Source organism: Aethalodelphis obliquidens, unplaced genomic scaffold (assembly GCF_003676395.1).
Source record: "Aethalodelphis obliquidens isolate GAN/ISIS:26980383/991018 unplaced genomic scaffold, ASM367639v1 scaffold20, whole genome shotgun sequence".
Taxonomy (NCBI): Eukaryota; Metazoa; Chordata; class Mammalia; order Artiodactyla; family Delphinidae; genus Aethalodelphis; species Aethalodelphis obliquidens.
In genome coordinates this window covers 17686006-17707954 of record NW_020837964.1, presented here as the reverse complement: position 1 = coordinate 17707954, position 21949 = coordinate 17686006, and the positions used below count along the sequence as shown (strand labels likewise).

Genomic DNA, 21949 nt, shown 5'->3' with positions numbered 1-21949 from the left:
TCCTTTAAAACTATTGGATACTTTAAAAAATGACTCTGGATCGTTTGTGTAGATTGTTTGAGGACACTGAATTCTAAATAAAATTAATGCCTCTTCCCCCTTTCTTTGCTTACTAGAACTAGACTGTCAAAACGGGGGGAAGGAATCATTGAAGAGCAATCCTCATTAGGAGAAGCAGATCTAGGACACTCTAAGATGGTCAGAAAGTAACAAATGATTTTTCATTTTAATTTCCTGGCAAAATTCATGAAAAGTAAAGGAAGGTGGATTGGGGTATTAAAAGATCTGAGAAAGTATAAATGGGCTTTCTCATTTATTGACTGTATGGCCTTGAACAGATTGCCTCTTTAAGTCTAAGATTCTTCATCTGAAAATGAGGACAAGAGTACATCCTAAAGTTGATAGGAGACCTAAGTGAGCTTGTGCATGTAAAATACTGAGCACCATGCCTGCTACATGGTAGCAGTTGTTCTTGAAGCTTCTTGCTATCGTGATGTTGATGAGGGAAAAGATGAGGAGGTAGATGTAAGATGTAAAGAGAATTTTGAGATGTTTTTTCCTTACTCCTCACTGATTCTCAATTCTATTTCCGTGGTAGGTTGTGGACTTTGTAGCAGCAACCCTGCAGCGAGCATGTGCAAGCCTGGCCCACCAGGCAGAGAGCACTGTGGAATCACAGACACTGAGCATGTCCATGGGGCTGGTGGCCGTCATGCTGGGAGGAGCCATTCAGGTGAGTTGCAGATGTGAACCAAACTTGAAAGGAGGGAGAAGAGAAGAGAAAAATCTGTTGCTTCCCTTTCATACCCTTGTGAGAAATCAGAATGGATATTGCACACAGGAGAACCAGGATAAACAAGTCAGGTTGTTAATAAGAATTCTCTCCAAAGTGGAGGATAAGAAAACTGTAACACTTCCACCTTGTTACCTGGGTAGACTTCCCTATCAGTAAGGTAGGGCCCTTTCTGACCTGGCACAAGCTGGATTTGGAAATACCTGACACAGTGTTTTGCATCTTTGGTGAACGCTAGATTCTCTGGCCCTCACTGTAGTGGCTATCCAAAGCTCAGCCCTTGTCCCTACTGTTGTAGTCAGGGGAGAACCTTTGTAACCTGCTGGTTGCTTAGGATTCCATGTTTTGAATAGTTTCATTTTAGCACAGGATCCATTGTTCAACTCATATCATGTAGCATGTTAAAGCTTTGTTTCTAGTGCATGTATCTTTTATATAATTTTAAAATTTATTCACTCAAAAAATATTTATTGCCTACTTGTTATATGCCAGATTCTGAGCTAAGGTGCTGGGAATAGAGCAGTGGACAAATAGACATGGTCCCTACGCTCATGAAACTCAAAGCCAGTGAGGGAGTCAGACATTAAATAACTATTTCAAAAAATATACTTAGAATTGAATGAAGTACCTCAAACGAGAAGTGGAGGGTACCAAGAGAACATAACATCTAACCTAGGCTGGGAAGGTTTCCACTGAGGACACACATATAAGTCTAAGCTAAGACTTATTGCATAGGAGTTTGGGAGTGTGTACAGTGCAGATGGAGGAAACTCTCCCAGTTAAAGAAACATCATGTACAAGGGCTGGGAAGCAGGAAAGAGCTTGGTATACTTAAGAAACTGATAGAAGGCCTGAGTAGCTGAGTTTAGAGACCAGGGGTCAGAATAAGGTGGAAAGGTAGGCACATATGTGTGTGTGACATACCACATTAGGTTAGAAGACTGCAAGAAAGCAGAATAGGTTTAGTGCAAGTATTATGAAATCTGATCTGAAGTCAAATTGGACATAACTCTTAGCAATGAGTAGGGAAACCCTCAGGGAATGGATTTTTAAGTTTGAGGATTAAACTCTGATACTGATGCTTGGTATATTAGAATTTGACTCTCTCTAGGCTGTCCTTAAGAAGAAAAGAAATTTTATTGGGGCCTGTTGTTAATGTGAAACCCATTTCTTGGTAGATTCACTTAGCACTCCTAATTTTATATTTCCCAGGTAGTTTGAAAAAAACATGGTTGGTTCAGTTGCTAGAGTCATATTATAGTCCTGCTGTTTACAACTGTCAAGGAGAAGTTCCCCAATGGAATAGTTTTTCTTAAGTTATACTGTTATTGGATTTAGTTGAACTGATTGGTTTGTGTTTTTCTGGTAGAATATTGATTTGAATAGTCTTTATTTCCATAGTTGAGAGTGTGCTTTTTTTTTTGCTTTTCTTTTTTCTTATTTAAAAAATAGAAATATTTTTAAAATAAGAAATAGAAATAGAAATTCAAACCGTATCCCAAATGGAAAATAGAACACAGAAATCTCCATTTCCTATTTGAGAAGCCCATTGTTTGGGGGCTGGCTATGTAAATTAGTCATATTCTAACAGAGACTCACCTGACTGATGCAAATGTACATCCTTTACCTGTCCCTGCCCTTCCATGAGCCATCCTGACTCACTGATTATATCTTGATTCCTCTGACTTTGCACTTAAAGTGAACATAAACACATCACTCCTATACTTTTGCCCTAGACCTATTAATTTTTTTTCCATTTGATTCAAGGATTTATAAGTGGCTTCTATAGTAATGTTAGGTCTTCTGTCTTTGTATTAAAAAAAAAGTCACAGTTCTGAATTATGTTTTCAGATGATCATTGGCTAGGTTGTTGCTTCAGAGTCTAGAAGATTACATTGTGTTCAATACCTATCCCTGATTAGGATTCATTGTTTTAACTAATGAAACAGGATCTAACAGAATTTGAACGCTTCTTTCTTTCCTTTCTAATTTATGTAATTAAGATGATTATTAGAACATAGTGTCTAGAAAGAGGAGTTGATTTGGAGAAAGTGTAGGTTTAAGACTGCTAACTAGACAACCATATTTCTAAACTTATTTTTTTCTAAATGTCAGGATTGGTCACCAGTAAAAGTATGTTGGTAACTTGCCTGTCCCCTCAGGAAGCAGTTTCTGCATGATGTTCCAGGGCCCATAGTGTCCTCTGAAGCACTGCTGCGTGGAACAGACCTGATCTTGGTGGGGCTGGGACTTTGAACACAAATCTTGAGATCTCATGCCACTTTTTCTGAGAGTGTCATAGAATGAACTCATTCAAGAACTATTTATCAAGTGTCTCTTTTCCCTCATGGAGTTTACCTTCTAGTGGTTGTGATTAATCTGATGAATTCTTTTTTTTTTTTTTTGTGGTACGCGGGCCTCTCACTGTTGTGGCCTCTCCCGTTGCAGAGCACAGGCTCCAGACGCGCAGGCTCAGTGGCCATGGCTCACGGGCCTAGCCGCTCCACAGCATGTGGGATCTTCCCGGACCGGGGCACGAACCTGTGTCCCCTGCATCGGCAGGCGGACTCTCAACCACTGCACCACCAGGGAAGCCCTGATGAATTCTTAATTTTAAAAAAAGATTTATATTTCTATATCTTGTATGTTTACGTATGGCTCATGATAAAACAGAGCATGCTATGTGCTGACTTCAAACAAAAGTAAAAGTACCACTTGGAAAATAAATTCAGTGACATTGTATATAAGGACCCAGACATATAAGCTGCTCAACTAAATATCTGAAGAAACATAGATGATATACAGAAATGAGAACACAAAATAAATGTAAATGTTTTTCAGAATTAGGAACTTTTAGGTTAGCATTTTATTGCTAGAAGAGACTCTTGGATTCTTCCAAAATAGTGATTCTCACTGCAGTAGGGTAAGGCAGAATGAGGGTGTGTATGCCCCCACAGGGAAGCTTTGTAAAGTCTCATGTGGGGCTTTTTCAGTGTACACATGCCCTCCTCTGGCTGTCACCCGAGTTCTCCTCTGCTTCCCTGCGAAGACACACTCTCTCCCAGCACCCAGCTGGTCCAACACCCAGTTTTTTTAATTTTTGTTTTTGATTTTTAAAATTTATTTATTTTTGGCTGCATTGGGTCTTTGTTGCTGTGCACAGGCTTTCTCTAGTTGCGGCGAGGGTGGGCTACTCTTTGTTGCAGTGCGCGGCCTTCTTATTGTGGTGGCTCCTCTTGTCGCGGAGCATGGGCTCTAGGTGCTCGGGCTTCAATAGCTGCGGCACGTGGGCTCAATAGTTGTGGCTCGCGGACTTAGTTGCTCCGCAGCATGTGGGATCTTCCCAGACCAGGGCTCAAACCCATGTCCCCGGCATCAGCAGGCAGATTCTCAACCACTGCGCCACCAGGGAAGCCCCAACTCCCAGTTTTTTAATTTGAGAACTTGCAGAAGTTTATAACAACTCACCATCTAACTGTTCCACTCCTGACACCCTGAAAGAAATCACAGATGTGAGCTGACATAACACTGCTCATTCTGTTCCTGAAGCATTCCAGAAACTCTAGGAGCGAGGCAGCCAGATAAAGGAATCTGTCACTCACTTGTGGGTTGCTCCTTCAGGCCTCGGGGCTTTTACACAGAATTCTGAGGTCTGGATGTGAGATCTGTGCTGAGAAGCAGTGACAGGAGGAGCATTGAGGACTTTATGGTCACTTTTCAATTTTGATAGTGGTCCTTGGTGACCCTTGAAAAATAATTAATACTTAGTGCTTCAGTTTTGTCATCTACCAATTAAGTGAATATTACTTTATACCTCAGAAATTTTTTTTGAACATTTATAAACAAATAGTTGACACCTGTAGTCTTAGATTTCCCTGATTATTCTTACAGTGGGAAATCTGTAGGCTTATGAAGCTGAAGGAATACATAACTTTCACTGCCTTAGAAACTATTAGATTCAGAATCCACCTACCTGCCCATGGTGATTAGAGAAGTTACCTAGTTGAATAAGGTGAATCCCACAATGACTAAGAAGTTTGAAAACAGGGAGAAAAGGTGGTTGGGTTTTTTAAAAATAGACTTTATACTTTAGAGCAGTTTTAGGTGCACCGCAAAATGGAGCAAGAGGTACAGAGATTTCTTATATGCCCCCTGCCCCCACACACGCACAGCCTCTCCCACTGTCAACATCCAGACCCAGAGTGGTACATTTGTAGAATCAGTGAACCTACATGGACACATCATCATCACCCACCGTCTGTGGTTTACATTAGGGTTCACTCTTAGTACTGTGCACTATGGGTTTTGACAAATGTATAATGACAGGTATCCCCCATTATAGTGCTGTACCTAATAGTTGCACTAACCCCAAAATCTGCTGCCTATTCATCCCTCCCTCCCCCTAACCTCTGGCAACCACTGATCTTTTCTAGTTGCGGAGAGCAGGGGCTACTCTTTGTTGCAGTGTGTGGGCTTCTTATTGCAGGGGCTTCTCTTTTTGCAGAGCATGGACTCCAGGCGTGCAGGCTTCAGTAGTTGTGGCACGTGGGCTCAATAGTTGTGGCTCGCGGGCTCTAGAGCGCAGGCTCAGTAGTTGTGGCGCACGGGGTCAGTTGCTCTGTGGCTTGTGGGATCTTCCCAGACCAGGGATCAAACCCATGTCCCCAGCATTGGCAGGTGGATTCTTAACCGCTGTGCCACCAGGGAAGTCCCAAGAATTCTTTGTATATTTTAGATAATTGTCCATAATCAAAACATGTCTTTTGCAGATACTTTCTCCTAGTCTGTGCCTTGTCATCTCTTTCTCTTGACATTGTCTTTTGCGGAGCAGAAGTTTTTAATTTTAATGAAGTCCAGCTTATCAATTATTTCTTTCATGGATTTTTTTGGTATTTCACCTAAAAAAGCCATCGCCATACCTGAGGTTATCTAAATTTTCTGTCTTATGTTATCTTGCAGAAATTTTATAGTCTTGCATTTTACATTTAGGTCTATGATCCATTTTGAGTCAATTTTTGTGATAGTGTAAGGTCTGTGTCTAGATTCATTTTTTTGCATGTGAATGTCCAGTTGTTCCAGCATCATTTGCTGAAAAGTTGGTCTTTTCTCCATTGTATTGCCTTTGCTCCTTTGTCAAAGATCAGTTGACTATCTGAGTTAGGAGTGACATCTGAGTTAAAATAAATCTGGGTGCAACTTCCTATTCTTGTCAGGTGGGCATTCCAGAATCCCAGTTCATCTCACAGACCCAAAATTGGGAAGGAGTTCAACCTTATTTTGCAGATTTGAAAACTGAGGTTCAGAGGATGGAAATAACCCTGTCAAGGTGCCACAGGGAGTTAGTGGAAGGATCAGGGAGTTGGAATCCAGGTCTCCTGGGGACCAGTCCAAAGCGTCCTTCTTTGCAGTTTTAGGCATTGCGTCTCATTGTTGCAAAGTTCTGCACAGTGCTCGGCATCTACCCAGGCACTCAGTGCATCAAAAGGCAATTTATAAGGAATTAATTTATAAGGCAATTATTAGAAGGCAAGGGGGTGCCAAGGGCCATCAACTTGAAAGCACTCATTTGGGCATAATATTTGCTGAGAGGAGAATAAAGCCTGCTATAAAGAATATTTCCTTGGGTAATTAACTTTGTCCACCGGTTGCTCTAACAACCATCAACAGAAATCTCATCCTTGTCTGGGCTGGGATCAGGAAAATTGGCAATGTCGGAGAAAGAGCAGTGGAAAGAAAGTCAGGAGGTCATGCCCAGTTCTGCCATTTCTCAGTTTCTGGAGCTAAACAATTTCCCTTTCTGGGTTGCCTGTAAACGGTGATGTCAGACTAAATAACCTTTTTTTTTTTTTTTTTTAAGGTTTTATTTATTTATTTATTTATTTGGTTGCACCAGGTCTTAGTTGCAGCAGGCAGGCTCCTTAGTTACAGGAGGTGGGGTCCTTAGTTATGGCTCACAGGCTGCTTAGTTGTGGCAGGTGGGCTCCTTAGTTGTGGCATGCAAACTCTTAGTTGCAGCATGCATGTGGGATCTAGTTCCCGGACCAGGGATGGAACCTGGGCCCCATGCATTGGGAGCACAGAGTCTTAACCACTGTGCCACGAGGAAAGTCCTGAGGTCAGACTAAATAATCTTTGAGATCCTTCAAAGAAAAAAATTAGTTGACTATATTTGTGTAGGGCTATCTCTGGGCTCTCTATTCTGTGCCATTGGTCTATTTGTATCTTTTTAAGAAGAAATTGTTGTAACAGAAATGAAAAAGAAGGGGTGGCGGGAGGAGAGGCAGCGGCCAGGCAGCCCAGCTTCGCGAAGGCTCTCAGGCGCGCCGCGGCCCACAGGCACCTGGCATGTACCCGGCACGCGCCCGCGCCGCCGTCACGATGCCCAAGAGGAAGGTCAGCTCTGCCGAGGGCGCGGCAAAGGAGGAGCCCAAGAGGAGATTGGCGAGGTTGTCAGGTAAACCGACTCCTGCAAAAGTGGAAATGAAGCCAAAAAAGGCGGCAGGAAAGGATAAATCTTCAGACAAAAAAGTGGAAAGAGGGGCTTCCCTGGTGGCGCAGTGGTTGAGAGTCCACCTGCCGATGCAGGGCACACGGGTTCGTGCCCCGGTCCGGGAGGATCCCACATGGCGTGGAGCGGCTGGCCCCGTGAGCCATGGCCGCTGGGCCTGCGCGTTCGGAGCCTGTGCTCCGCAACGGGAGAGGCCACAACAGTGAGAGGCCCACGTCCCACAAAAAAAAAAAAAAAGGTGGAAACAAAAGGGAAAAGGGGAGCAAAGGGAAAACAGGCTGAAATGGCTAACCAAGAGACTAAAGTAGACTTACCTGCAGAAAATGAAGAAACTAAAAACAAGGAGAGCCCAGCTTCTGATGAAGCAGGAGAGAAAGAAGCCGTCTGATTAATATCAGACACCTGGTCCTGTCAGTGGTCCCTGTCTCCCTTCTTGTACAATCCAGAGGAATATTTTTATCAACTATTTTGTAAATGCAAGTTTTTTAGTAACTCTAGAAACACTTATAAAAAGGAGGGAATCCCACCTCATCCCATTTTTTTAAATGTAAATGCTTTTCTTTAAGAGGTGAAATTGTTTGCTGGTTGTTTATTTTTTGGTACAACCAGAAAATAGTGGGATATTGAATATGGGAGGCTTTGATTGTCTTGGGTGTCAGCTTAACATTCCACAGATGGAGGGTAGCTTTTCTATCCTATAATACAAAGCATACTAACTGGCAGTTTGGAGTCAGTTGTGCATTTAATGTCTTAAACACTTTAAATTACTTCTCTTCCCATGTTGTTTTTGGTAGAATTGTTTCCTAAAGCAAACCATTCACCCCTCGATCTTGGCTTTCCTAGGCAGAATTTTGTGTACTCTGTAACATCTTTGGTCGTGGTAGTCCAGTTCTTCTAGTAACTGTTAATGTGCTGTGAATGATTGACAATTTGAGTATGTAGTGTATATGATATTAAATTGTGAATTAGTGGAACTTATGATGTAACAGCGTTTCAATATTTGAAGATATTGGTACTTGATATCCTGTGAAGGAAAATTTGCCTCCAAATTTTAAGCTGGAAAGTGACTGGAATAACTGTTCAGAAAAGAATCACAACTACATAATTGTTTAGATTTTTGGTACGTATGTTGAGAACTGTGTACAAATTGAAATGTCTGTGTACTGATCCTCAAAACAACCAGTAAAATCTCAATCATGAAAGAAAAAAAAGGAAGTGAAGGCTTCCATGTTGGCGCAGTGGTTAAGAATCCGCCTGCCAATGCAGGGGACACGGGTTCAAGCCCTGGTCCGGGAAGATCCCACATGCCACGGAGCAACTAAGCTCGTGTGCCACAACTACTTAGCCTGAACTCCAGAGCCCATGAGCCACAACTACTGAGCCCACACACCACAACTACTGAGCCCACGCACCACAACTACTGAAGCCCGCGCGCCTAAAGCCCGTGCTCTGCAACAAGAGAAGCCACCGCAATGAGAAGCCCGCGCACAGCAACGAAGAGCAGCCCCTGCTCGCTGCAACTAGAGAAAGCCTGCGGGCAGCAACGAAGACCCAACGCAGCCATAAATATATAAATAAATAAATAAATAAATAAATAAATCTATTTAAAAAAAAGAAAATCAAAAAGAAGATACTTTTATACATACACTTTTATATACATATGTACATAAAAATGTACATATTTTTTACATACACTATAGATATAAGTAGATATTCCCATTTCAGATGCTTAAAGAAAAAACAAAGGTCCATGATACTACAGAGGCATTGAACGAAGTCTAGCATAATGATAACACTTGCATAATTATTCTAAAATGTGTTTTCCAGTTCCACATAGATTCTTGATAAAATTGACCCTTTTCTTAGGTGACATATTTTTATGGTGAAATTCTACAGGTACAAACCTGACATATACCTCAAGTTTTCATTTACTTGGGAGCAAAGTGGTAGAGAAAATGAACAGTAACAATCCTGTGGAAGTATAACATGAGAATATTGTATAGGTCCTGTGAAAACAGTTGGTCAATTGATTGGTTGGTTGGATAATGAAGTGCATGAATGAGTAAATAATAAATAGCCTGCCTTGTTCTAAAAAGGATTTAAGACATGCAAGGTTTTCAAATGCTCAAAGCTTCATGAAGCTTCATATGACAGTTTTTCCAGTATTCTCAAACAGAAAAGGATCGCCACTGATTCTTGTTTCTTCACTGACCTCTCGTGCACCTTTCCTAGTAAGGCATGATTGGAACAAAGCTTCTGGAGAGAATAAGATCTTACGTAGTTTTCACTCCCATTTTCTAGGAGAAATTCCCTTCTGCCAGTTATCATCCCAGTCCCTTCCAGACCTATGATGCCCTTGTATGCTAACCAGCTACTTTATAAGAAAAGCTTTATTCGTTCAAGTGAGACTGTGTAAGGTTTAGGTAAGAGCATGGACTCTAGAGCCAGACTTGTTTGCTTTTTTTTTTTTTTTTTTTTTTTGGCTGCACCGTGCGGCTTGCAAGATCTTAGTTCCCCGGGCAGGGATTGAACCTGGGCCCACAGCAGTGAAAGTTCAGAGTCCTATGGACTGCCAGGGAATTCCCAAATATATATATTTTTATGCTTTTTTAATTTATTTTTTATTTTTTGGCTGTACTGTGTTGCATGTGGATCTTTGTTCCCGGACCAGGGATTGAATGCATCCCCCCTGCAGGAGCCAGACTTGTTGAGTTCACATCTTACCATCTTCTAGTTGTGTGACCTTAGACATGTTACCTAACTGTTCTATGCCTCAGTTTCTCCCCTGTTTACCCATCTCTTTCTCTCTCTCTCCTGCATTGGGTCTTTGTTGCTGCGTGCGGGCTTTCTCTAGTTGCAGAGAGCAGGGTCTACTCTTTGTTGCAGTGCACGGTCTTCTCATGGCAGTAGCTTCTCTTGTTGCAGAGCACGGGCTCTAGGTACGTGGGCTTCAGTAGTTGTGGCGTGTGGGCTCAGCACTTGTGGCTCGTGGGCTTTAGAGCGCAGGCTCAGTAGTTGTGGAGCATGGACTTAGTTGCTCCATGGCATGTGGGATCTTCCTGGACCAGGAATCGAACCCATGTCCCCTGCATTGGCAGGCAGACTCTTGACCACTGTGCCACCATGGAAGTCCCTCCCCCCATTTAAAATATAAATAATAATAGTAACTAGATCATAGAGCCATGAATATGTATGTGTATTTTTTGTTTATTGTATTTATTTTTAAAACATACACATAGCACTGTGTATCAGGCACTAAGTACTTTGCTAATATGAACTCATCTTTTTATGGCAAAAGGGACATGAAATTAAAAAATACAGTAATACAATAAAAATCAAAATATAAAAGAATTTCACCATACGACTGGTTAATGCAAATTAAAATAATAAGCAGCCATGTTTTGCCCATCAGATTGTAAAAATTAAGACTAATTTTATGCGGGGGAGTGGGGAGGGAAAAAAAGAGTAATAATTTGCATTACTGATATATGTTTTTTAACTTAGAAAAGTACCTGCACAATATTCAATAAATGTTAGCTGTAATTATTCGACCATAGTATGAGAGTACCAGACTCAGGCTATATGCTGATTACACCAGGAACAAGGTTTCATTCCTACCCCTTTTTCTCAGGATCTGTTGCCTTGTGCTGAGGTCATATTAACATCCGCTATGTTAATTTGGATTTGGCATTTTTCATTTCATTTTATAGTTGAAGTCAAGTGAATTTGCCATTCTGAAGCAATTGCTGCCTCTATTGGAGAAGGTCTCCAACACATACCCTGACCCTGTCATCCAAGAACTCGCCGTTGATCTCCGCATCACCATCTCTACCCACGGAGCCTTTTCCACTGAGGCTGTCAGTGTGGCTGCCCAGAGTACCCTGAACAAAAAGGATCCAGGAGGGAAAAGGGAAGAGCAGCAACAAACCAGTGATGAAAAATACAGCAATGTGTCTTATCACCACCTTGAACAACAGCGAAGCCATTGCACATCCAACCAAACAAGCCTGACACCTAATGCTCCACTCATTCCTCAGGAAGTCCATGAGCCCAGCATCACTACAAACCAGAAATCAGGAAGCATAACCACAGAACAGCTCCAGGAGGCTCTTTTATCAGCTTATGATCCTCAAATTCCAACACGGGCTGCTGCCCTGAGAACTCTTTCTCGCTGGATAGAACAGAGAGAACCAAAAGCCCTTGAGATGCAGGAGAAGCTTCTCAAGGTGAGTAGAACACCACACACACGCATATGCACACACACACACACACACACACACACACGGTAAGACCACTTTCCAGGAGCCTTGACTTGTATCAAGCACTGTCCTAGGCCACCCTTGGGGAAATTGTAATTGTTCTATGGAGGCAAGACTCAGACACAGGAAAGACTTAGATACACATGAGACTCAATTGAACACGAGCAGAGTGTCAGAACTTTTACAGGCAAGAAACCCTGTGGACAGTCAGGAGAAGGAGAGAGTTGAAAATCTGGAGGAAGTAGATCTTGACATGGCTTCACAAACTAGTAAGGTTTGAGCCAATGAAAGAAGACCCTGAGCAAATTCTCAGAGCAAATTCCTTTTCTGGTAGATAAGGCCACTTTCAACACTGTGACCAGCCAAGATAAGCCACCTGTTTTTTCTGGGCCCCTTTCAGAGGGGCTTTGGACAGAACTGGGTCCCCTCCCCACTTTCCCTCCATCACAGTGAAAAGGCTGTTCTTTATATCGTGGATTTACATGGGAGACTGTATATGCTTAGTTGGGGATCTTTTCCCTTTTGTGGAAATTGTCCTGACTTCAGTATGGGTTAGAGATTAAGAGCCAAGGGTCTAGAGACGACTGATCAAATCGCAGATCATTTTCTTGGACAAAGTCACTTAAACTTTCTGAGCCTCAATTTTTACATCTGTAAAGTGAGGATAATTGTAACTGGACGCACTTTATGTTGAAAGATTTAAAATAAAATAATTTGGGAATTCCCTGGCATCCAATGGTTAGGACTTGGCGCTTTCACTGCCGGGGCCCCAGGTTCAGTCTCTGATCAGGGAACTAAGATCCCGCAAGCCGCACCGCACAGCCTACACAAATAAATACGTAAATAAAATAATCCATGTAAAGCATGAATTATAGTGGCAAGCACATAATGAGCACCCAATAAAGGTTTAGTAGTATAATTATTACTATTATTTTTTCCATATACTCTAGCCATTAGACTAAGAATTATAATTCTGATTGAAAACATTTATTTTTAGTCACTAAGGTTTTAGAACCAGTAGTGTAATGATAACTTCTGTTTATTGAGCCAGGCCCTATGCCTTTCAGACATTATCTCTAATCCTGGCAATGACCAAAATATTAACATTATCCTCATTTTATAGATGAGAAAACTGAGGCACAGAAATGTGCCAAGGATTTGCTGTCATTGAAATGTTGCTGAAAACCTCAAATTATATATCTCCTTTGAGTAATCATTAAAAATATGCCTTCACACACCTGTTTAGATGGTTGATGCTATGAACATCTTTGGAGTTTTCTTTAGCTAACTTAACTTTCATCTGCTATATATAATTGGTCATCAAGTCCTGTCAATTCTTTTTTCAAGAAGTCTTTCAAATCTATCTGTTCCACTTCATTCCCATGGCTACTACCCTGGATTAAGCTTCTCTTACGCCATACATGATTTCCACCCCTTCCAACCTGGCCATCTTCCCAACTTAACTAATCTTGAGCTCTCCCTAACATGCCACAGATATGGAGACCAGCAGTATCAAGTTGATATCAAGAATTGCTGTTCCTGTAAAGGACACATCACTATATATGGAAAGACACCCCCCCTCTTCTAGATACCAAGCAGGAAGGACATGGGCATATGGCCACTGTCTTCCTCTGGCCCTTCTGTTAGGGCCTAAGCCTAACATGTCAACTGTCATATCTTCTAGATAAGCAGTACCCACTGCGGTTGATGTGCCCTGGTGGGTTCCTAAATTATGAGATGTGTTGAGAGTAATTTGTTACTGATGTCAGTTGAAGTGCTGAAATTTGCAAAAGATATTTAAAAATAGAGCAGATTCAAGGTTATCCCAATAATATCTCCATCTTGCACTTGCATTTCCATACACTTTCTGAGTGCAAGAGAAAAGGATCAAATTATAGCAGGTGTGCCATTAATTGGACATAACCCCGAACCTGGCCTCTGTGTGTCAGGGCCTGTAGTCTGTCAGGTCATATCTAAGAATGGGCTATCCACAGTGGGCTATAGTGGAAAAAATGTTGAGGATTGTTCTTCCAGATTTTGGCTTCCATGCCTATTCTTGGTATATACTCAACAACTTCAAGAAGTTCTCCCCTATAATCGCTACCCTCTTTTAGCTATTGTAACAATGGGACTTCAAACGTATATACTGTTTTCCCCACAAGATTCTGAAGTCAGACCGATATCTCGCTACAACAAAGAGGAAGAAAAGCATTTTTTTTTTTTTGAGGCTGCTCTGAGGGTCTCTTAAATCTTGCTTGCTGTTTGTGAATCATATCACTACTGTGTTCTGTGGTTACAGATATTCTTGGAGAACTTGGAGCATGAAGACACCTTTATATATCTGTCTGCCATTCAGGGTAAGTTAGTCCTGGTTAAAGGACTTTGAGTTTGTGGACCAAAGATTATATCATGTATGTTTGCACAAAATCTCTAAATTCCTAGAGCCACAAACTGTTGGACATTTTGTCCCTCTTCCTGTCTCCTAGCTAGGACTTGATTTCAGTCATGATAATAATATTCCTGGAGAGTTCCTAAAGGGGTCCTAGAGAGTTTCAGTATCTCATAATGATAAGGAAGCCTTTATTTATGCTTACTTATCATTCTATAGATTAAATCCCATTTCCTCTAATTCAAGGAGGTAAAGAATGGCTCACACGTGAGCTCTCATTATGTTGGCCTTTTAGGAACCTGACTACCGTCACTGTGCACCTTTGTCCTGTCTTTGTATTTATTTATTTATTTATTTATTTTTGGCTGTGTTGGGTCTTCATTGCTGCACATGGGCCCTCTCTAGTTGAAGTGAGCAGGGGCCACCCTTCATTGCAGTTCACGGGCCTCTCATTGTGGTAGCCTCTCCCGTTGGGAGCACGGGCTCTAGGTGTGAGGGCTCAGTAGTTGTGGCACACGGGCCCAGCTGCTCCGTGACATGTGGGATCTTCCCGGACCAGGGCTTGAACCCGTGTCCCCTGCATTGGCAGGCGGACTCCTAACCACTGTGCCACCAGGGAAGCCCTGCTCTGTCTTTAAGCTAAAAGAATCTCAGGATATATAATATTTCATCATCAAAACATTTTTTGCAATAATTTTATTTCTCTTTTGTGATTCTTTGTTGTTCTCATCTCCATTAATTTGTGGATTTCAAATCTAGAGAGAGGCCTCATGAAAAGGGGTAAGAAACAGACACGGTGAGAAGGCAGAATTAGCTCACAGTTTCTCTTGGCTCCATCAGTGTGGTGTAGTCCTCAGGGGCTGGGGGCTGGAGATGGATCACCAGGATGCACCACCCTTTCCCCTGCTTCTCAGCTGTATGAACTTTGGCAAATTACTTAATCCCTCTGGGCTTCAATTTCTTACCTGTAAAAAGGGAGCTAAATAGGAATGTAAAATGGTACAGCTGCTTTAGAAAACAATCTGGCAGTTCCTTGAAAAGATAAATGTAGAGTTGTCACTTGACCCAGCAATTCTAAGTATTCACCCATGAGAAATGAAAACATATGTCCACACAAAAACTTGTACATGAATGTTCATAATAGCCAAAAGGTGGAAACAATCCAAATGTCCACCATTTGATGAATGGATAGACAAAATGTGGTATATATTTACAATGGAATATTATTCAGCCAGTACTGAGACATGTTACAGCATGGATTAACCTTGAAAACATTATAGGTGAAAGAAGCCAGTCACAAAAAACCACATATTGTATGGTTCCTTTATATGAAATGTCCAGAATAGGTAAATTTATGGAGACAGAAGGTAGATTAGCAGTTATCTAGGGCTAGGGAGAAAGGGGAAAGGTTTGGGAGGTGATAGCTAAAGGGTACAGGGTTTCCTTGTGGGGTGATGAAAACACTCTAAAATTGATTGTGGTGATGTTTGTACAGCTCTGTTAGTATGCTAGGAACTACTGAATTGTATACTTTAAATTGGTGAATTTTATGGTATGTGAATTGTATCTCAATAAAGCTGTCACCAAAAAAATAATAAAATAAAATTTAATGAGGATAAGCTGGGACAAAGTGAGAGAGTGGCATTGACATATATACACTACCAAATGTAAAACAGGTAGCTAGTGGGAAGCTGCTGCATAGCACAGGGAGATCAGCTCGGTGCTTTGTGACCACCTAGAAGGGTGGGATAGGGTGGGTGGGAAGGAGACACAAGAGGGAGGAGATATGGGGATATATGTATATGTATGGCTGATTCACTTTGTTATAAAGCAGGAACTAACACAACAATGTAAAGTAATTATACTCCAATAAAGATGTTTAAAAAAAAATTTAATGAGGAGGAGAGGGATAAAACTGTCAGAGATTAAGGAGATTAAATATTATATGATAGATAGGATCCTGGAACAGAAAAAGGACACTAGAGAAAAACTAAGAGAATCTGAGTAAATTATTGACTTTAGTTGATAATGAAATGTCAGTATTAGTTCATTAATTGTGATAATGTACCATGCTAATGTAAAACTTAATAATAGGGGCAACTGGGTATGCAGTATATGGGAACCCTCTGTGTAACTTCTCAATAAATCCATAAATCTAAAACTATTCTATCATTCAAAGTTTATAAAGGGGGCTAACATTAAATGAGTTAATATCTTGAAAGTGCTTAGTGCATATTAAATGTTCGATATGTTAGCTATTATGATTTTAATGTTATCATCATCATCATATCACTACTATTTCTGTTGTTAGATTGCTAGGTAATAATGTGGTGATATGTGTAACTTCTCAGAGCTAAAGCTTGAGTAGGTCGATTCTGTCTGGTAGTTCCTGCTACACGATAGATTACTGCAACACCAGTATTATTTATTTATTATCATGTATTATCACTCATTTATTATCATTCATGAATCTGTAGACAAATGGGGTTCAGCTGACCTGGTCTGGGCTGGGCAGCCCTGCCACTCTCTGCAGGTCGGTGGGCTGCAGTAGCTCTGCTACACCTGTTCCAGATGATCCCGGGTCCAGGGCCTCCCAGGGCGCATTTGTGTGGTGATGGCAGAAGTGTATAAGAGCAAGAATAAACTCGAGAGGCCTCTTCGGGGCTAAGCTTGGAACTGACAACCTATCGCTTCTGCCTCATTCTGATGGCTAAAGCAAGTCATGTGGCCCAACCCAAAAGTCAAGGGATGGAGAAATATACTCTGTCCCTTTAGTGGGACAAACTGCCAAGTCACGGAGCAAAGGACATGGATGCAGGGAGGGGTGGAGAATTGAAGCCGGTAATGCAGTCCTTCAGGCAAGGTTCTCTGTGAGCACAAAGGCACGTGCAGCTCCTTACTGGCTACTCATTTCTTGGTGTAGTTTGGGTATCCTCTATGCAGACCTGGAAGTTGAAACTTAAGAGAGACTTCAGAGGGGAAAGTGTACAGCAATGAAGGCCTGAGCCTTGGAATTCATTCTTTACTCAACAAACATTTATCGTGCACCTACTATATAGTACAAAACACTTTCACAATGAGTTTCATGACTTAGTTAAAAAACAAGAAGACATTCTTCAAAGGAGACAAAATAGGGCTTCCCTGGTGGCGCAGTGGTTGAGAGTCCGCCTGCCGATGCAGGGAACGTGGGTTCGTGCCCTGGTCCGGGAAGATCCCACATGCCGCTGAGCGGCTGGGCCCGTGAGGCCATGGCCGCTGAGCCTGCGCGTCCAGAGCCTGTGCTCTGCAATGGGAGAAGCCACAAAAGTGAGAGGCCCGGGTACTGTGCAAAAAAAAAAAAAAAAAAAAAAAAAAATGGAGACAAAATAACCAGTCACAAAGATAAAAGAACAGCTAGGCAGAGCAGAAGAGTGGAGCATGTCCAGAGAGAAAGTAATTACAGGCAGCTGAGAGGTCACAGAGACCAAGAACTGAGATAACCCTGAGGGCTCGATGGGACTCAGGAAGCCACATGACAATGAATGGCACTTATGGAAATCAAGTAAATCAATGAGGCAAGAACCTAAAATGCTGATAATTAATAAGTCAGAAAACAAGTCATCCTGTACTTTTTCCAGGAAACTGTAATACTGTCAAGGAGATTTTCTCACTGATTTTTTTTTTTGCACAAGATTTTCAGGAAGCAGTGGTGTGTCGTTCTCATACAGCAACATTGCTGTTTGGAATAAGCCTCTTAGCTGATTAACCCACTGAGCTCATTAGCCTATAGGGTCTGCTATAAAAATCACAACTGTTGGTTTTGTGTTTGTTTTTACTACTTTTAATTGGTGTGCTAATCAGTTAGTAGCTAATTTGGGGATGAAGGACGTGGGAGATAGAGGTCTAATTTCTGTTCTCTGGGCCCCATGGCACACAAATTTGAATTAATTGATGTTTTTGGTGTTTGTAACATGCACTTAAAGGCCAAGGCCTTAGGTGAATTTCCCATTAAGAAAGGAAAGAGCTGAATTTTCCCACCTGCATTGCCAATTTCGTTTGCCCAGGCCTAAAACTCCAGAGCCAAGCCATTCTAGATGCCCAGTCAGACAGTCAGACAAGACCAGCCCATGTGTAAATGTCCTGTAGTACAAGGGGGCTTGGCTGTGGTTTGAGTAGCATTAGTTTTGGGGAGTATGAGTAAGTGTGTGTATAAAGTCTTACTCTTCTAGGCTGACTGAACGTTTCCATGTAAAAGTTACAAGGTATCCTTTGCTTGCTTTATTTGTTATTTTGGATCTCTTTTGTAATTTCTCACCAACTTTGTTTGCAGTCAAGGCACAGAGCAGAGGGGAATTAAATAAGCTCATTCATTCAACAGATATTTATTGATGCCTGATACAGGAATGTCTGATGTACATATTATCTGTACATCACAACAATCTGAGAACTAAATTCCCTATGAGTTAAAATTTAATTTTATGAAATACTGAATCTCTTTTTAGTCCTACTGAGAAAGTGATGGTTGACTTAGTTCTCATAACAGCTGCTCCCAGACACTCAAGGCAGCTTCTTCGGGCAGAGAATTTTATACAAGTTGCTGAGTTCCAGTTACAATCCAGAGTTTATAAATAGAACAGTTAATCTTAGACTGTGTCCTTTAAGTGTCTCTCCTTTTTAGACTTCTTATATACTCTTTTTCTCATTGTTTTATCATCATCATCATTATATAAGTTAATACATTCTTATTGTTTTAAAAACATTTAAATGGCAAGAAAGTGTATAAGATAAAAAGTGGCAGTCTTTCTCTTCTTCAAAATAGGACTTAAAATATGTCCCATAATGGGGACTTCCCTGATGGCACAGTGGTTAGGAATCCACCTGCCAGTGCAGGGGACACGGGTTTGAGCCCTGGTCTGGGAAGGTCCCATATGCTGTGGAGCAGCTAAGCCCGTGCGCCACAACTGCTGAGCCTGCTTTCTAGAGCCCACAAGCCACAACTACTGAGCTTGTGTGCCACAACTACTGAGCCTGTGTGCCACAACTACTGAACCCACGTGCCACAACTACTGAAGCCCCCGCGCTCTAGAGCCCGTGCTCCTCAACAAGAGAAGCAACCACAATGAGAAACCCGCGCACCACAATGAAGAGTAGCCCCTGCTCAACGCAACTAGAGAAAGCCCATGTGCAGCAACGAAGACCCGACTCAGCCAAAAATAAATAAATAAATAAAAATTTTAAAAAGTCTCATATGACTTGAGGATATGGGGAGGGGGAAGGGTAAGCTGTGACAAAGTGAGAGAGTGGCATGGACATATAGACACTACCAAACGTAAAAATACATAGCTAGTGGGAAGCAGCCGCATAGCACAGGGAGATCAGCTCGGTGGTTTGTGACCACCTAGAGGGGTGGGATAGGGAGGGTGGGAGGGAGGGAGACCCAAGAGAGAAGAGATATGGAAACATATGTATATGTAAAACTGATTCACTTTGTTATAAAGCAGAAACTAACACACCATTGTAAAGCAATTATACTCCAATAAAGATGTTAAAAAAAAAAGAGTCCCATAATGTATATTTGATGTTTGGGGCGTTTTCCACATTTCAGTCTTAAAATAGATGTTCAGTAATGAATGTGATAAATAAATACATGATCTTCAAATAAGATATTATAGCTAAGTTATTTATCTTAGTGTGCATCTGCTTGTGTGTCCTCGCAGTCACTTTTAATTATTTAAAGAACATTTTGAAAGTAACACCAGTGATAGATGCATTTCAGGGATCCAAGTGATCCCCATCGGTGTCAAAAGAATCTTTGGACGAAACTACTAGGCTCGTGGAAAAAAGGAAAGAAACCCTAGGCTCTGAGCCAAGCATGGGAGGGAAAAGTATGCCAGTGTGTGTAGTGAAGAGAATCTAGACATCTTGACATGCTTGAACAAATTGCACTAACTCTTCTACCCTTTTCCTTTCACGGAAGAGTTTTCATTTCTGGCAAGAGAGCCAAGGGGAGGGAAGGCAAAAGGCCTGGAAGGGAGGAAAGTAGATACAAGGTGAAATTGTTTTTTACAGAGTTTCAAACTGAGCAGGGTTACAAGTCTTAATTTGTCAGACTGAACTCCCTATCCATTCTCAGATTTCTACTTCAAATAAACTAAGTTGGGCAACCATTAACTGAAAATAATTCTATCCCTTGAAGGACCATCTAATTGGATCGGGCATTGAAATTTGGAATGTAGTCCTGTGAAGTTTATCATCTCCATTTATGTCCTTGAAATGGGAAGATTTCTTTTGTGTCCAGACCTTGTACCACCTAACTAAAAAATGGGCATTTAACGAATGTCTGTCATATATGCTAGCTCAGTAAATTCTTGAAGTAGTTCTGGGAAATAGACATTATCCCCATTTTTAAAACTTCTTATTTGAGATTTAATTTACACACCTGAAATTCACCCATTTAGAACGTGTAATTCAGTGGTTTCTGGTATATTTAGAGATTTGTGCAACCATCACCACTATCTAATTATAGAACTTTTCATCATCTCAAAAAGAAACCCTATATCCATTGTCAGTCATTTCCCATTCCTCACTCCCCCTTGCCCCTGGGAACCACTGATCTACTTTTTGTCTCTATGGATTTGCCTGTTCTGGACTTTTCATAATATAGAATGTGTGGACTTTTTTTGTCTGGTCCTTTTCACTTAGCATAACATTTGTGAGGTTCATCCATGTTGTAGCATGTATCAGGACCTCATTCCTTTTCATGGCTGAATTATATTCCATTGTACTATTGATTAACCACATTTTGTTTATCCATTCATCAGTTGATGGACATTTGAGTCGTTTTTACTTTTAAGCTGTTATGAGGAACACTGTAATGAATATTTGTGTACAAGTTTTTGTATGGACATATGTTTTCTTTGCTCCTGGGTATGCATGAGGGAATGGAATTACTGGGTCATATAGTAATTCTATGTTTAACCCTGTGAGGAACTGTCAAACTGTTTTCCAAAGTGGCTGCACCATTTTACTTTCCCATGAGCAATGTATGAGAGTTTCATTTTCTCTATATCCTGACCAATACTTGTTATTGTAGAAGATCCTTTTATTATAGCCATATTAGTAAGTATGAAGTGGTATCTCATTGTGATTTTTTTTTTTTTTTTTTTGCTGTACACGGGCCTCTCTCTCACTGTTGTGGCCTCTCCCGTTGCGGAGCACAGGCTCCGGACGCGCAGGCTCAGCGGCCATGGCTCACGGGCCTAGCCGCTCCACGGCATGTGGGATCTTCCCGGACCGGGGCACAAACCTGTGTGCCCTGCATCGGCAGGCGGACTCTCAACCACTGCGCCACCAGGGAATCCCGGCAGGCGGATTCTTAATCACTGCACCACCAGGGAAGCCCTAAAATTACTTAATTTAAAATAATACAAATTATGAGGCTGTGTAGAAATGGAACCCTTATACACTGCTGGTAGAAACATAAAATGGTGCAGCTCCTCTGCAAAACAGTCTGGCAGTTCTCAGAAGGTTAAACACAGTTACTGTACGATCCACCACTTCCACTCCTAGATATATACCCAAGAGAAATGAAAACATATATCCACACAAAAGCTTATATGTGGCCAAAAAGTAGTGTCGACAGAAAAAAATGCACAACCTAAAAGTTAAGAATTATGTTTTATTTGATGGGCTTTCTGAGGACTTCAAGCCCGGGACACAGCATCTCAGATAACTCTGAGAGATTGCTCTGAAGAGGTAAGGGAAGAGCCAGGATAAATAGGAGTTTTTGCAACAAAGACCAGGTAGTTGGAACATCAAAAGATTACTGTTAATTAAAGAAAACCAGATATGTCAAGTTATGGAATTTAGTGCTTTTCTATGTATACGAAGATGCAAGAGTCTGGGCTCACTGGAATCATTCCCTTGACATGCACCTCAACTATCTGGGGCCAGCATCCTGTGCTTTCTCATCCTGAGTCTCCTCAGAGTGCACCATCAGGGGTGGCTGCAGCTGGGGTGGC

The 21949-nt window shown here is 41.5% G+C and overlaps 1 protein-coding gene across 6 annotated transcripts in view; it reads left to right on the top strand.

Moving 5' to 3' along the window:
- The window catches only part of HAS3 (hyaluronan synthase 3), a 202548-nt gene that overhangs the window by 61046 nt on the left and 119553 nt on the right, over positions 1 to 21949 (top strand). For all 6 annotated transcript variants that reach the window (XM_027119458.1, XM_027119457.1, XM_027119456.1 and 3 more), the window contains 3 exons: positions 599 to 733; positions 11012 to 11527; positions 13860 to 13917. In XM_027119458.1, coding sequence (XP_026975259.1) covers positions 599 to 733; positions 11012 to 11527; positions 13860 to 13917 — 709 coding nt within the window. The remainder of the gene's footprint in view (positions 1 to 598; positions 734 to 11011; positions 11528 to 13859; positions 13918 to 21949) is intronic.